We start from the raw sequence: 13,923 nt of genomic DNA, 5'->3' as shown, positions 1-13,923 counted from the left end.
GTTAGCTTGGCCTACATACCACCAGCCAGGTTGAACATTTTTAGAAAGTATGGTCTCAAAACGAGCAGTGTTACTGACATCATTTTACCCATCGGCTATTAGTCAGAGGGCACGGCCGAGGCACGCGTAAACACGGACAGTGTAGTGCCAATTGCAGTGAGGAGTTTGGCCCCGTGAGCCACATTCAAGGAACGTCGTGCAAAGAAGGTATTTCACTTCTTGAATATGTTTAAGAATGAAACTGCACTGTGAAAGTATATAGCCAAAATATGAGGAAGCTAACAGCACAAAAAGTTTCCAAAGCTTCTCTTTATTAGACGAGAGAGATTTAAATATTATCAGAACACTTTCATGTGTCATGAGGTGGTTTTGAATCACTGCACATCCAAATATGCTTCAGTACGCCTCTGAGATCAAGAGGTCCCTGTGAGGAGTTTGTGGGTTCATGAGGTTGCTGGACATGTTTGGCCACTCTGGTACCTTTGCAGAAGGAAGAAAGTCCAAGAGGTGGGGACGGACTGGTTGTCTGCCAAGGTGGTTGTCCATCCATGACCCAAGGTGGTACCGTGGGGTGGTGGATGTGGCTCCAGCATACGAGGCCTGTCAATAAAGTATAGGTTTTCAAAAACTATATGGATTTCATTCATATGTTTTTACGTCAGACATGCTTGAACCCTCGTGCGCATGCATGCGTTTTTCCACGCCTGTCGGTGACGTCATTCGCCTGTGAGCACTCCTTGTGGGAGGAGTCGTCCAGCCCCTCGTCAGAATTCCTTTGTCTGAGAAGTTGCTGAGAGACTGGCGCTTTGTTTGATCAAAATGTTTTCTAAACCTGTGAGACACATCGAAGTGGACACGGTTCGAAAAATTAAGCTGGTTTTCGGTGAAAATTTTAACGGCTGATGAGAGATTTTGAGGTGATACTTTCGCTTTAAGGACTTCCCACGGTGTGAGACGTCGCGCAGCGCTCTCAGGCGCCGTCGTCAGCCTGTTTCAAGCTGAAAACCTCCACATTTCAGGCTCTATTGATCCAGGACGTCGTGAGAGAACACAGAAGTTTCAGAAGAAGTCGGTTTCAGCATTTTATCTGGATATTCCACTGCGACGCTCCGCCACAGGAAAAACACCTCCGTTGGAAGCCTTAAGGACAAGTTGGAACATGTCCAGCTGTTAAACAATTTCTCATATACTCACTCCACTGAAAGCCATCAAAAGCCGCCTGGATTTTACAAATGGTTATCAACACGGAGGTGTTTTTCCTGTGCCGCCACACCGCGCCGGCTGCGTCCCGACGCGCGGACCCGTCCGCACATCTTCATTAAAAAAATCTCCTTTAACAGTGGAATATCCGGATAAAATGCTGAAACCGACTTCTTCTGAAACTTCTCTGTTCTCTCACGACGTCCTGGATCAATAGAGCCTGAAATGTGGAGGTTTTCAGCTTGAAACAGACTGACGACGGCGCCTGAGAGCGCTGCACGACGTCCCACTCCGTGGGAAGTCCTTAAAGCAACAGTATCACCTCAAAATCTCTCATCAGCCGTTAAAATTTTCACCGAAAACCAGCTTAATTTTTCGAACCGTGTCCACTTCGATGTGTCTCACAGGTTTAGAAAAAATTTTGATCAAACAAAGCGCCAGTCTCTCAGCAACTTCTCAGACAAAGGAATTCCGACGAGGGGCTGGACGACTCCTCCCACAAGGAGTGCTCACAGGCGAATGATGTCACCGACAGGCGTGGAAAAACTCACGCATGCGCAAGAGGGTTCAAGCATGTCTGACATAAAAACATATGAATGAAATCCATATAGTTTTTGAAAAAAATAAAAAGGACCTATACTTTATTGACAGCCCTCGTATACTCCCAGACCTGACCTGATCTGAAGGTCCAAGTCTTCCTGGAGGTTCATATCTTATGGTATTGTTGTGACACTTGGATGCTAACTCGTGACTGAAGGTGAGGACTAAGTGTTTTTGGTACTAGGTCTCTTGGGAGTATCCTTGAGCGCTGCTGGAATGACTTTGTGTCAAGTTAATGATATCTGTTTTGTGGCTCCGATGAGGAGCATCGGCTACGACATTTTGGCTGTGTGGTGCATTTCTCTGGGCGTGATCCAGTACGCAGGTGTGTGACTGTTCAGGACCCCACCGACAGATGTTTGCTTTCCGGGGGTTTGATTGCCTGGGTGGTTGTGTGATGGATGCAGTGACGTGCTAATGCTCCCAGACTGGATCTGGTATACATGAATTTGGTCGAACTAAATTCTTGAGTCAGATGAATTTTGAATTGAGGTAGCAACCATGTTGGAGAAATACAATTCAAATTTTCTGAAATAAATAAATGAAATAAATACATTCTTTACAGCCATATTAATTACATAAAAAAGGTAAAAGAGCCACAGATACACCTGACATGACTTGATAAATATATTTGGAGAGGACGAAAAAAGTCTACAGCTTATTTTTCAGCCTGTAATTAAGAAGAATGTGTTTGTTTTCCTTCTCTGAAGATGTTTGAACAGCAGCCACACCAGCTGTAAGGTCTGTAAGGACTGCACAGGAATAAATGTGTTTGTTTTGGCACTGAAGGTCGATAACATTTGGATCTTGCTCTTTTTCACACGGTGTTGCTTCCTTTTTAAGGATTTCATTTTGACCACTGGCTGTAGACATCTGAACACAGGGAATGACATTCTGCAATGGATAAATGGAAGGAAATGAAGATGGCTGACGTGGCGGCCGAGTGCTCAGAATGTCTGCCTTGTCAACAACAGGTCACTGCTTTGACCTCTGCAGGGACCATCACACCCATCAAAGGCCATGCGCCCTTGAGCACAACATTGAACAGTTGGCTGCATCACTGTCCGTCTGAAAATGTGCCTTTGCACACCCAGAAAACATTGTGCGCTACCTTTCAATTGCATTACAAATCCTACATCATCATCTCAGAACTCGCTGGACACTTAGAAAAGGCGCGGCTATTCACGCTCTCAGCACAATAGTAGAGAGCAGCTGACCACATTCCAGCTGTCTGTGAAAATTATCTAAGTGCAACATGAGTGTGGTGTAACCTAGAAGCACATGGGTGTGACTGGGTCGGACCCCGCCCCACCACACACACACACACACACACACACACACACACACACACACACACACACACACACACACACACACACACACACACACACACACCACCACCATGTGCTTACATCGTTTGGAATGAGGAGCTCCTGAGATGTAGTTTGGGAACTGGCTTCAACTCCTGGAAAAAAGAGAGACAAATTATTCTGTGAGACAATATTTACTAATAACCTGCTTTAAAAAAGTATCTTGTAATTACCAAATGTACAGAAAGATCACAAAAATATTCAAGTTATTTCAAGGCGGATGCCGAGTGCAAAAAATTTTGTATTTAGGTTCTTAAGTAATCATTGTTTTTGTTACAACATGAATGGAGCCATTCAGATTCCTATTATTTAATTTAAGAGCATGTGTGCTGGAATGTTGTTCAGTGCTATGATGACGGACTCAAGTGCAAGGTTTTCTGGTGAAGAAATGGATCTGTATATGAAGTGTCAAAGCACAAGAGACAATCATACCATCAAAGCTCTCTGAGATGAAGCATTTTCCATTTTTCCATTTGTGTTGATCTCACTATTCATATCTGTTTTCTATGCAGCCTTTATAATGCAAAATACATTTTGCTCCTTGTTTGTTTTTGCACAGTGGTCTTGGAGGAATCTTTTTCTTCAAGAAAACTGGTAGATATGGTAGAAGTCTGCATGAAACTTTTGTAAAGTTTTCACACTAGATGCCTTCCTTAACACAACTCCATTTCCACATGGAGAAACACGTGAACAGCCCCTGGTATCACAGCAGTACTAAGGGGTACTACGTAAATAACACCAGCTTGTGTTTACTGGTGTCACAGAAACAAAACTCACTCGCAGCACTTTTCTGAATAAAAATGCTGTGATGAAGTACTCCACAGCATCAGGCAAACTTTCATCTCACCGTGATAAATGCAACACAGCCATCAAGCAACTTTCAAGCTGCCAAGAAATACACTGTGACAGTCTACAATGGGAGCCCAAAAAGAGTCTTAAAAATGTGAATAGTCAGGGCTTACCGTGTTCCAAAAAAATGGCCAATCCAAGAGACTGGCAGGTAAATTGGTATATGGTTAAAAACAAGAAATGAGGAGCTGCCCTTAAAATGTGTTTTTTGTCAGAATTATTTACAAATAAAATGTTTTTCTTCATAAAAAGATTATGTTTTCCAATATTCCAAAAAACATACCTTGAAAAAGGGTGTGGTCTTATAATCAGAGTCTTATATTCAGAACAACACAGTCATGAAGGCAAAATGTTTTATAAAAAATAAATAAACAAACCTACTTTCCAAACTATTTCCATAGTGCTTGTGTGAACTTGTGTAAGATTCATCTCAGACTTCTTTCGTTTGATCTTCCTTGTATTGTTTGTGATTGTGCCTCTAATCGAGTGTGTGAACCTGTGCAGGTTAGAAGGTGCATCCGTGACTGATGACTTTAAACCAGCGAAATAATGGAATAATCAGCCACCCATATCCTCAGATGATAATTTGCTCTCTGGCGTGTTTTTAATGATACCTCTTTTTATTTCCCCTTTTTTTTTAAAAACTGCTGAGAACAGACTTGCGAAATTTGAAGCAGCCTGTCAGAGACATGGTACGTATAATGTGCATCTGTGCAGAAAAGTTACTGATCACAAAATACATTTAGTCATAACATCATCATTTTGATGTTTATAAAACCAGGAAGGTTTTCTTAATCACTGTCACTTGCTCATGGGCTGAGTTAAGGGCTGGAGTCTAGACTCGGGATTAGCACTTTGACGTAACTTGTCTTGTGATTTGAATCTGTGTTAATAAATTTAATGGAACTTAAATGGTCTCAACTGTCTGACAAAATTAGTTGCACAGTGGAGCAACTTTAACAAAACTGTCGCTGAGTCATGCTGAGAACGGCTAACAAAAACGCGAAATGAACGACTTCAAAAAAGTCTGCTACACTAAAAAAAACAAACAAACCTGTATGGAAGCACGATGAGGCCACACCCACATTTCAAAATGTCAGATGTGTAGATTAGATGTTACATCAGGGGTGGGCAATCGTGTGCCATAAAGGGCTGAGACAGGTTTTCCGTGCAACCAGTCACCTCAGCAGGTGATTTCATTAATGATCAGGTGTCTCAGCAGGTGATTTCATTAATGATCAGGTGTCTCAGCAGGTGATTTCATTGACAACCAGGTGTTTATGTTCAGAGGAGAAGCTCATCAGCAACCCACCTGCTGAGGTGAATGGTTGCATGGAAAACCTGCAGTGTCTCGGCCCTCGATGCCCACCCCTGTGTTACATGGACTTTTAAACAATCAAGCTAACTAACAATGGAATATCTGAACATACACTGAATGGACCAGAGGAGAAGTGATCCTATGACCTTCTTGCTGTGAGGCAGCAGTGCTAACCACTAAGCCACTCTGCCACATATCTGAACTTCTTTCCATTTTCCTTTATAATGGAATGGGGCCATACATTTTGACTTGACTTCTGGTGTTGATCGCTGATCGATCACAACCAAATTAAGAGCAACTGGAGATTTCTGATGTCCACCAAGGGTGGACGAAGACTCAAAATAACATATGTGATTCCCATTGTGACCCAGACTTTACCTGGATCCAGATTCCACAACACAATGCAATAATTGCATAATGATCCAGAATGGTCCGACTGATCAAGATGTTGCAATCTGATATTTAATTCAGAAGCTGAAATGAAATAGTGTCTTCCTGATCTTGGTTTGACGTGGTGATGTCATATGTTTCTACTGCAGAACCAAATCACTCCCAACATCCAACACTAACAGGATCTTCCTTTGTACAATAGACACACGTGATTTAAATTTTGTCAAGATCCATCAAGCAGATCTGAGATGATCCTCAAAAATGGTGAAAATTTAAGAAATGATTTCGCTTCAAAATTTAATGGAGTCTTCTATGACCTAATATCTATCTGTGGTGCAAATGTCATACAAATCTGTGTAGTACTTTTGATGTAATCCTGCTATCAGACAGACAAATACATAAATAAAGGCTGATGGTTTAATTCAATCCTTGGTGGACATAATTAAATTACTTCTTCCCATTCATAGGCCAAATGGAGACGCCAAGTTTGATCAAAATCAGATTAGGTGTTCTTAAGATAGCTTGCTAATATACAAATGTCATTACAGAGAGGCCGTGGCAATTGCAAGCGTGTACGCCTGTGATGGTGCTGATCATACATTAAAAACAATCTACAGTTTTATCTGACATTTCAAGCTGAAACGTAATAAAACAAATACATCTTTGTCATTTTTGAAACCATTAAAGGATAGATTTTTGACATTTTCCTACAATTTAAGGACTTATTTAAAAGAGTTTAATGGTTTTGAAGATAGTTGGAGGATTTGCTGACACCCTGAATATGAAGAGCTGAAGCACTTAAGAACTCAGGAAATTACCACAGCAAATATTCGTCTGAGAGAATTAATGCATTTTCACAAACAGATCGTCTGCTTTTGATTTGATGAATGATGCAACTCAAGGTAACGACTTTCCTTTTTCAAGACGCCGGCATTATTGTGAAGAGATGTGAACAGAAAGTGACTTCAAAGTCACATGTGCATAGAATAACAAAGCGACTGCTGCACCCTCGTGCACACATACGTTGGTGGAAGCATGTGAATGGGACTGTGTGTGTGTGAGCATACCCGAGAGAACAGGTGCAGCTGATTGGCTGATGGTGGCGAGGCCCTGTTGCTGCATCGACAATTGGTGGAGCTTCGCGAGCTGAGAGAAGAAATCACAGAAATACATCGTCCGATTACAAACAACATAAATATTCAGTGGCATGTTCCTCACATGTAATATGTTGCTCCTTTGCACTTTCTGTGAAGAACCCGCCGTAACGATGTACTGTTGTTGATTTGATCGGTGTTTTGATTATGATGCGTGATATTTCATTACTTTTCTGCAATTTGGGAAGTGCAAATCAACATTTGTGCCGTCTGCACCCGTGCACCACCACAAAGTCAAGAGTGGCATGTGAGCTGTGTGGGACAAAACGTATTTTTGAGAGCTTCCCAAAGTGTGCGCCGTGCCCCCTGGTGGGCTGTGAAGGTAGTGCATAGGGGCATTCAGATGTCATTAAAAATCAATCAACATATAAATAAGAACATCCTTGATTTTAAATTTTGTAATAATGTTTAAATTACCCCAACAATATTTAAGACCATGTTAAAAATATAATCAGATCATAATAATTGCAGTCTATTCACTGATATTATGGTTTTCATTATTTGGATGTCTTGTTATGACCAACAAACCATATGTGTGCAGTTGGTGAAATGCAGCATTTGTATTTTTGCATGTGTGACAGCTCTTTGGTGTGCTTTATTTTATTTGTTACTTCGTTATTGGTAGTATGGCCAAAGCAGATGGTCACCCCACTGAGTCTGATCTGCTTCCTAACATAATGCCTGAGGTAGTTTTCCCTGATCACTGTGGCCAGTGTGCTTGCTCATGAGGTGGGTAAGGTTAGACCTTACTTCTGTGAAGCACCTTTGGGCAACTTATGTGGTGATGTGACGCTGAATAAATAAATGGAACTGAATTTATACAAATAATAAAATAAGTGCATAATCTGCACTAACCCACGGCGCCCCGGGGTCAAAATGTTGATAAACTTATCATTGACAAGTGATGCTTTTCTGCAGAAGGCTTTTACAATGTACAAATCAGTGAGTTTGACCTCTGACCTTTTGACCCCAAAATCAGTAGGCTTCACCAGGCCAAACACATTCATACCAATTGGTGACAATCAACCAATTCAGAAAGAAGGTTTTTTTTTTTTTTTTTTTTTTTTTTTTTTTACAAAGGGCGCTCCTTTAACTTTGACCTTTGTTCTTTACAGTCCAAAGCCAACAGGCCTCCTGAGGTCAATATGCCAAAAAACAAAACACATTTGGTGTGCACTTAAAAAAAATATTGTTCTCACAAGAGTTTTACAAAGTATGATACAGTGAACTTATGCTTCATTTATCTGAAGTAGTTCAATGTAATAAAGCCAGAGAAATTCTTCAACTGAGTCTTGAGTGTCAATCGTAACTGTGATAAGAGTTTTGGTGGGTTTGATTGGATGTTCGGATTTCAGAGGAGGTCCACACATCATAGGTTTGGGAATTGCTGGTTTTTTCTAATGCTGATATTTCTTACCTCTGAATGTGGAATGCCATAGTGACTCTGGACTGCATATGTCTGAAACACACAAAAGAAAAAGCTTCATTAAATCTACAAGGATCCCCAAGTGTCACATCGAGTGTTCCTGAACCTCCATCATACTCGAGATGATTCAAGCAGATGCAGGAATCAGACAGCCCATAAAATGTTCTTATTATCAAGAGTTGTTTGTGTGTAGGTGGACGAGACACACACGGGACCAAAGCTGGGTCCAGAAAATAATCAAAACACCAGCATAGGGACATCAGGACTCTCGTAATGGGCGGGGCTTTAGGTCACAGAACCGTGACTCTGCTGAACCAGCTGTGTGCACAGACCATCAAAGTTCCTGTGCTCTTTCATGATGACCTTACATGAAGACTGAACTCTAATTAGTGGTGTAGTAATACCAGTCTATTCTGAAAGTTTACAAAAATTTGAAGTAGAAAATGTAACAAAACTAGAGCACCGCACTCCGCCAACACTAGTTTCCAGTTCCACAAAATTTTATCTTGGAAAAAATGTTCAAGGTCAAAGTCCTGCTAGAAGTGACTTTTCATAAGCTACATTAGATGTGATCAAATGACAGGAGTATATATTTAGTTCATGCACTTGAATCATAGTTTTTTGTGATGTTGTCATGTTTTTTTTTCAGCTTTTTCAGTTTCTGAATTCCTTTTCAGATAATTTTCACAGAACATTTGTTATCTCTGCTATGCACAATTTGTCATTTGTTTTTGGCACTTGGTTTCCGACTGATAACTGGAAGATAAACAAACAGGCATAAAATTAGAACCTCCATCCAATTTTGGTGGTGTAGTTAAATCCATACCAGAAAAATGAGAGTGTCTGAGGCATTTTGGTTGAGATTTAATGCAAAGTGTACACCAAATGGGGTTTTCAATATTAAATTCAAATGTCCACAAAATCCACAATCCAGATCAGATCCGGATCAAACTTTGTCAGGTGATAGCGAGTGCTAGTCTACACCTCACTTTCAAATATGAGTGGCATGTTTGATTAGGATATGATGTAAAATATACATTAAATTGGGTTATCAATGGCCACAAAATCTGTAATCTATATCAGATCAAACTTTGTCAGTCAATAAAGGACACCATCCTACATAATGCTATCAAATATGAAATAAATTTGACCTTTTTTGAGTTTTAAACATGTATTCAATGTTAAAGGATAGAGATTTTCCAAGATTTTTCCTGACTTTGACCTCTGACCTTTGACCTTGAAAACTGAATCAGTTCTTGCCTATCAGGACATGAATCCTCTATCAAAATTTCATAATGATATATGAAAAATTGTGGATTACAGGCTGTTCACAAACAGACAAACGGGGTGAAAAATTCACCTTCGTGGGCCGAGGTAATAAATAAAAGACACAGGTGCTTTTTTCCCGTTTCTTGTTTATCGGCCCGGCTCGTCCAACCAAACTTACCCTCAGATCCTCATAAACAGGAAGTTAAACACAGATGTTTATTGTGCACTTTTCCACTTCTCCCTCATCTTAATGTGATCAGTCACATTCTTGCCAGGGTCACTGTGGCATCTGCCCCCTTTGTTGCCTGGTACGTGAACAAGCAATATGGTCTGAAATGCAGTTATGTCCTCCCAACTTGGCCACAGTTAGGTTCTGCTGAGATCCCTCTGCTGGGTTCAAACTGAGTTTTTTTGTTTTGTTTTGTTTTTTATAGCTAAAAAAGCTAGAAAATTCCTCCACTGGTATCTTTGAGAGCAGCAGACACACTCTATGAAGGTCTGAGCTACTGAAAGTAAAACGTTTTGTCCAATTGCCACAGCAACAAGGACAAATCTGATTACGGACTGTTGGATCTACACCCCTAGACCCATTGTGCCAGTGCTTATCTCCGGATCCCATAGTGTGAAGCAGTTGATAGTCTGGGATTCCCCCCGGATGGACAGTATGCCAGTTTGATGCAGGTTGCTTCTTCAGCTAAGACTGGAACACATACGAGGTCTATTAGAAAAGTATCCGACCTTATTATTTTTTTCAAAAACCATATGGATTTGAATCACGTGTGATTACATCAGACCTGCTTGAACCCTTGTGGGCATGCGAGAGTTTCTTCACGCCTGTCGGTTACGTCATTCGCCTGTGGGCAGGCTTTGAGTGAGGAGTCGCCCACCCTCTCGTCGATTTTTTCATTGTTTAGGAATGGCTCAGAGACTGCTGCTTTGTTTGATCAAAATTTTTTCAAAACTGTAAGGCACAACTGAGTGGACACCATTCGATAAATTCAGCTGGTTTTCGGTAAAAATTTTAACGGCTGATGAGAGATTTTGGTCTGGTAGTGTCGCCGTAAGGACGGCCCACGGCGCCTGACGGCGATCTGTGCTTCGAGGCGGCAGCGTCTCGCCGTTTCAAGTTGAAAACTTCCACATTTCAGGCTCTGTTGACCCAGTAAGTCGTCAGAGAACTTTCAGAAGAAGTCGGCATGAGGAGTTTATTCGGACATTCCATTGTTAACGGACATTTTGTAATGAAAGAACGTGCGGGCAGAGTCGCATGTCGGGCCGGACCCGACCGCGGGGGGTCACGACAGGAAAAACACCTCCGTTGGAAACCTTAACGGACAAGTTGGAACATGCCCAAGCTGTTAAACAATTTCTCAGTTACTCACTTGTTGAAAGCCATCAAAAGCCGCCTGAATTTTACAAATGGTTTTCAACACGGAGGTGTTTTTCCTGTCGCGGCGCACACAGATTCACCGAGTCGTCACGGAAACGACTCGGCGAATTTGCGCGCACGTCTTTCATTAAAAAATGTCCTTAAACAGTGGAATGTCCGCATAAAGTCCTCATGCCGGCCTCTTCTGAATCTTCTCTGTTCTCTGACAACGTCCTGGGTCAACAGAGCCTTAAATTAGGATGATTTCAGCTTGAAATAGGCTGACGACAGCACCTGGAAGCGCTGCAGGACGTCCCGCTCCGTGGGAAGTCCTTACAGCGACAGAAACACCCCATAATCTCTCATCAGCCATTAAACTTTTCACCGAAAACCAGCTGAATTTCTCAAATAGTGTCCACTTGGATATTCCTCACAGGTCCAGAAAAAAGTTTGATAAAGCAACGCGCACCGTCTCAAGCAGCGTGTGAAACAAAGGAATTCAGCCGAGAGGGCGGGACCACATCTCACTCAAGGCCTGCCCACAGGGAAATGACATCACCGACACGCGTGAAAAAACTCACGCATGCGCACGAGGGTTCAAGCATGATTGGTGTAATCGCATGTCAATCAAATCCATATAGTTTTTTTTAATAAAACTGCCGGTTAGTTTTATAAGATACCTCGTACACAGGTAGTGTGATGAGGAATCAGACCCAGGCCTGACAATAGCAGGATGTTATTGCTGGATGCCAGATTCCAGAAGGTCAGCTGGAAAATCCCCTTTCATGCAGGTGATTAGCTTCATTCCTTTCTTGCATTCAGCAAGAGAGAAGTAACACTGTGTAACACAGTCAAGTGTTTGACCCAACTTCTAGTCTAGAGGATATGTGTGAACTGGGCCAGGGGCTAATCCCAACCCTACTTCTACCCCGACGCCACTGACACTACCCCTACTCCAGTGGTGGTCACAGCTAACCTAAAAGTTAGCTTCGATAACCGTTAATCCGCTGACTGAAAAGTTATTTTTTATAAAGCTAAACCCCTAAAAAATTTAGCTGAAGTTACAGCTAAAAGCTAAACTGATAACTTTTAGCATTGACTCCAGTACACTGACAGCTGACACAACAACAAGCCAGTGCTTCTGTCTCAGATCAGCCTTTTCTCAGCAATAGAGACCTGGTGATCAGAGAGAAAGAAAGGCTAGCACAAAAAACAAAAACAAAACAAAACAAAAAAACATGCTTTTTGGCATGTGTCTGTAAAATGCTAAAACCTGCAAAATTAGTGCATTACTTTAAAACTTAAACAAATAGTTGATATTTTCACTTTGTAAAATGACAGCGGTAACATTAATTTCAACTTGTCTGGAATTAGGTTGTTTAAAATTTTAACCACAAGTCAAAACTGTCTTGCTATGCATGACTCCTGTGATATACCTGCAAGTCTGTATGGTGTGAAAATAAATGATCTTTTTTCCTTTCTCTCTGGTAGCCAGGTCTCTTCTGCTGTCAGAGGATTGAGCTCTACCTGTCACAGCTGTCTGTCTGCTACAAAACATGTAACAGGCAGGCACTAAAATGTATGATTTCAGGCTTTATAAATGTGTTTAACAGTTAAGCTTTATTCGCTATGCCCACAAAAATATGTCTAAAAGTTATTAGACCTAAATTTAGTGGAAGTTAATTGGTCCACTGATGGTTTTCAAAGTTAGATGAAAAGCTAACAAAAAAGTTAGCTTCACTAATTAGCGGTTATCGGATTAGCGGAACTGTGCCCACCACTGCCCTACTCTATCCAATTTCTTAACCGGGGCTGAGTTCTCTCGGGGGCTGGGTTCTCTTGTTACCCTTCTAATTATCCGTGACATGCTCCTTTTCCAGGCAGTTCCCTGCTAAAATGTGAGCGTCACTGAATACCATGGAGGGCCACTGCAGTGACTGGGCTAACTTAGCTAAAAAATGGACATGTATTAACTTACATTCATCCAAATCTAATACCTTTAAGAATGTAGTTAAAGTAATGAGTAACATTTTCATTTGGCCAGAGCTTGAGACCTTCAATAGATTCCATTAAATTCAAACTGAAATAAAGGGGTTAATAATGTTCCATGGGATGAAAGTTAGACTACGTATAGATACGCTGGGGGTTCGAGTCCAGGTGTGTGCTTCACACTACCTGTCTATGTCCTTACACAAAACACCTCATTTCCATATTGGACCATTCTAATAAAAATATGTGATATGGTCAGCTGACATGATCGATGTGATTGGTCATCAACACTGATTTATGTGCCAAATTTGACCAAAGGGGAACTCAATACCATCAATGTGCAAGGATTAATTAAGAAAATCAGAAAAATGCTCCAATCATATTGAAAACTACACCACATTATTTGTGTGATCATAAATATTCAAAAAAGGTATAGTTTGGACTGTCTGTGCCTGAATGCTCTGGAGTTATGGGATAAAAACAGCAAGAATGGTGACAAAGGTCAATTTCAGTTTGTACAGGGGTCAAAAGTTAAAGTTGCTCCAATTTTACTAAAAAGCAGCACAAATTATTGGTTGCACTAATAGGATCAATAAATGGAATAGTTTTGACAGTGTTGATTGTTTGGTCTCCAAAGTAAAGGTCAAAACAACGTTGATGTCCATTGAATTCTATGACACGTGATATATGTGACCCAATAACATGATAACTAAGCATGACACATGGGGCAAACTATTTCTTTTAAAAACCCTATTAACTCAACATTTTTTATCAAAATTAGAACAACTTTAACTCTTGACCCCTGTACAAAGTGAAACTGACCTTTGTCACCATTCTTGCAATTTTTACCCCATAACTCCATAGAAGTCAGTCACAGATAGTCCAAACTATACCTTTTTGGAATCTTTGTGATCAGACAAATAATGTGGTGTAGTTTTCAATATGATTGGAGCATATTTTAATTTTGAGCCCTGTGTGATTCTTCAATT

At 41.0% G+C, this 13,923-nt stretch overlaps 1 protein-coding gene across 2 annotated transcripts in view; it reads right to left on the bottom strand.

Moving 5' to 3' along the window:
* Window positions 1-13,923, bottom strand: part of pcbp4 (poly(rC) binding protein 4) — a 417,908-nt gene that overhangs the window by 61,201 nt on the left and 342,784 nt on the right. For both annotated transcript variants that reach the window (XM_034165899.1, XM_034165900.1), the window contains 3 exons: window positions 8,299-8,340; window positions 6,795-6,873; window positions 3,213-3,265 (listed from right to left, as the gene is read on the bottom strand). In XM_034165899.1, coding sequence (XP_034021790.1) covers window positions 3,213-3,265; window positions 6,795-6,873; window positions 8,299-8,340 — 174 coding nt within the window. The remainder of the gene's footprint in view (window positions 1-3,212; window positions 3,266-6,794; window positions 6,874-8,298; window positions 8,341-13,923) is intronic.

Source organism: Thalassophryne amazonica, chromosome 3, assembly GCF_902500255.1.
Source record: "Thalassophryne amazonica chromosome 3, fThaAma1.1, whole genome shotgun sequence".
In the NCBI taxonomy this organism is placed as follows: Eukaryota; Metazoa; Chordata; class Actinopteri; order Batrachoidiformes; family Batrachoididae; genus Thalassophryne; species Thalassophryne amazonica.
The sequence above is the reverse complement of the archived record's forward strand: the minus strand, read 5'-3'. Positions and strand labels throughout refer to the sequence as shown.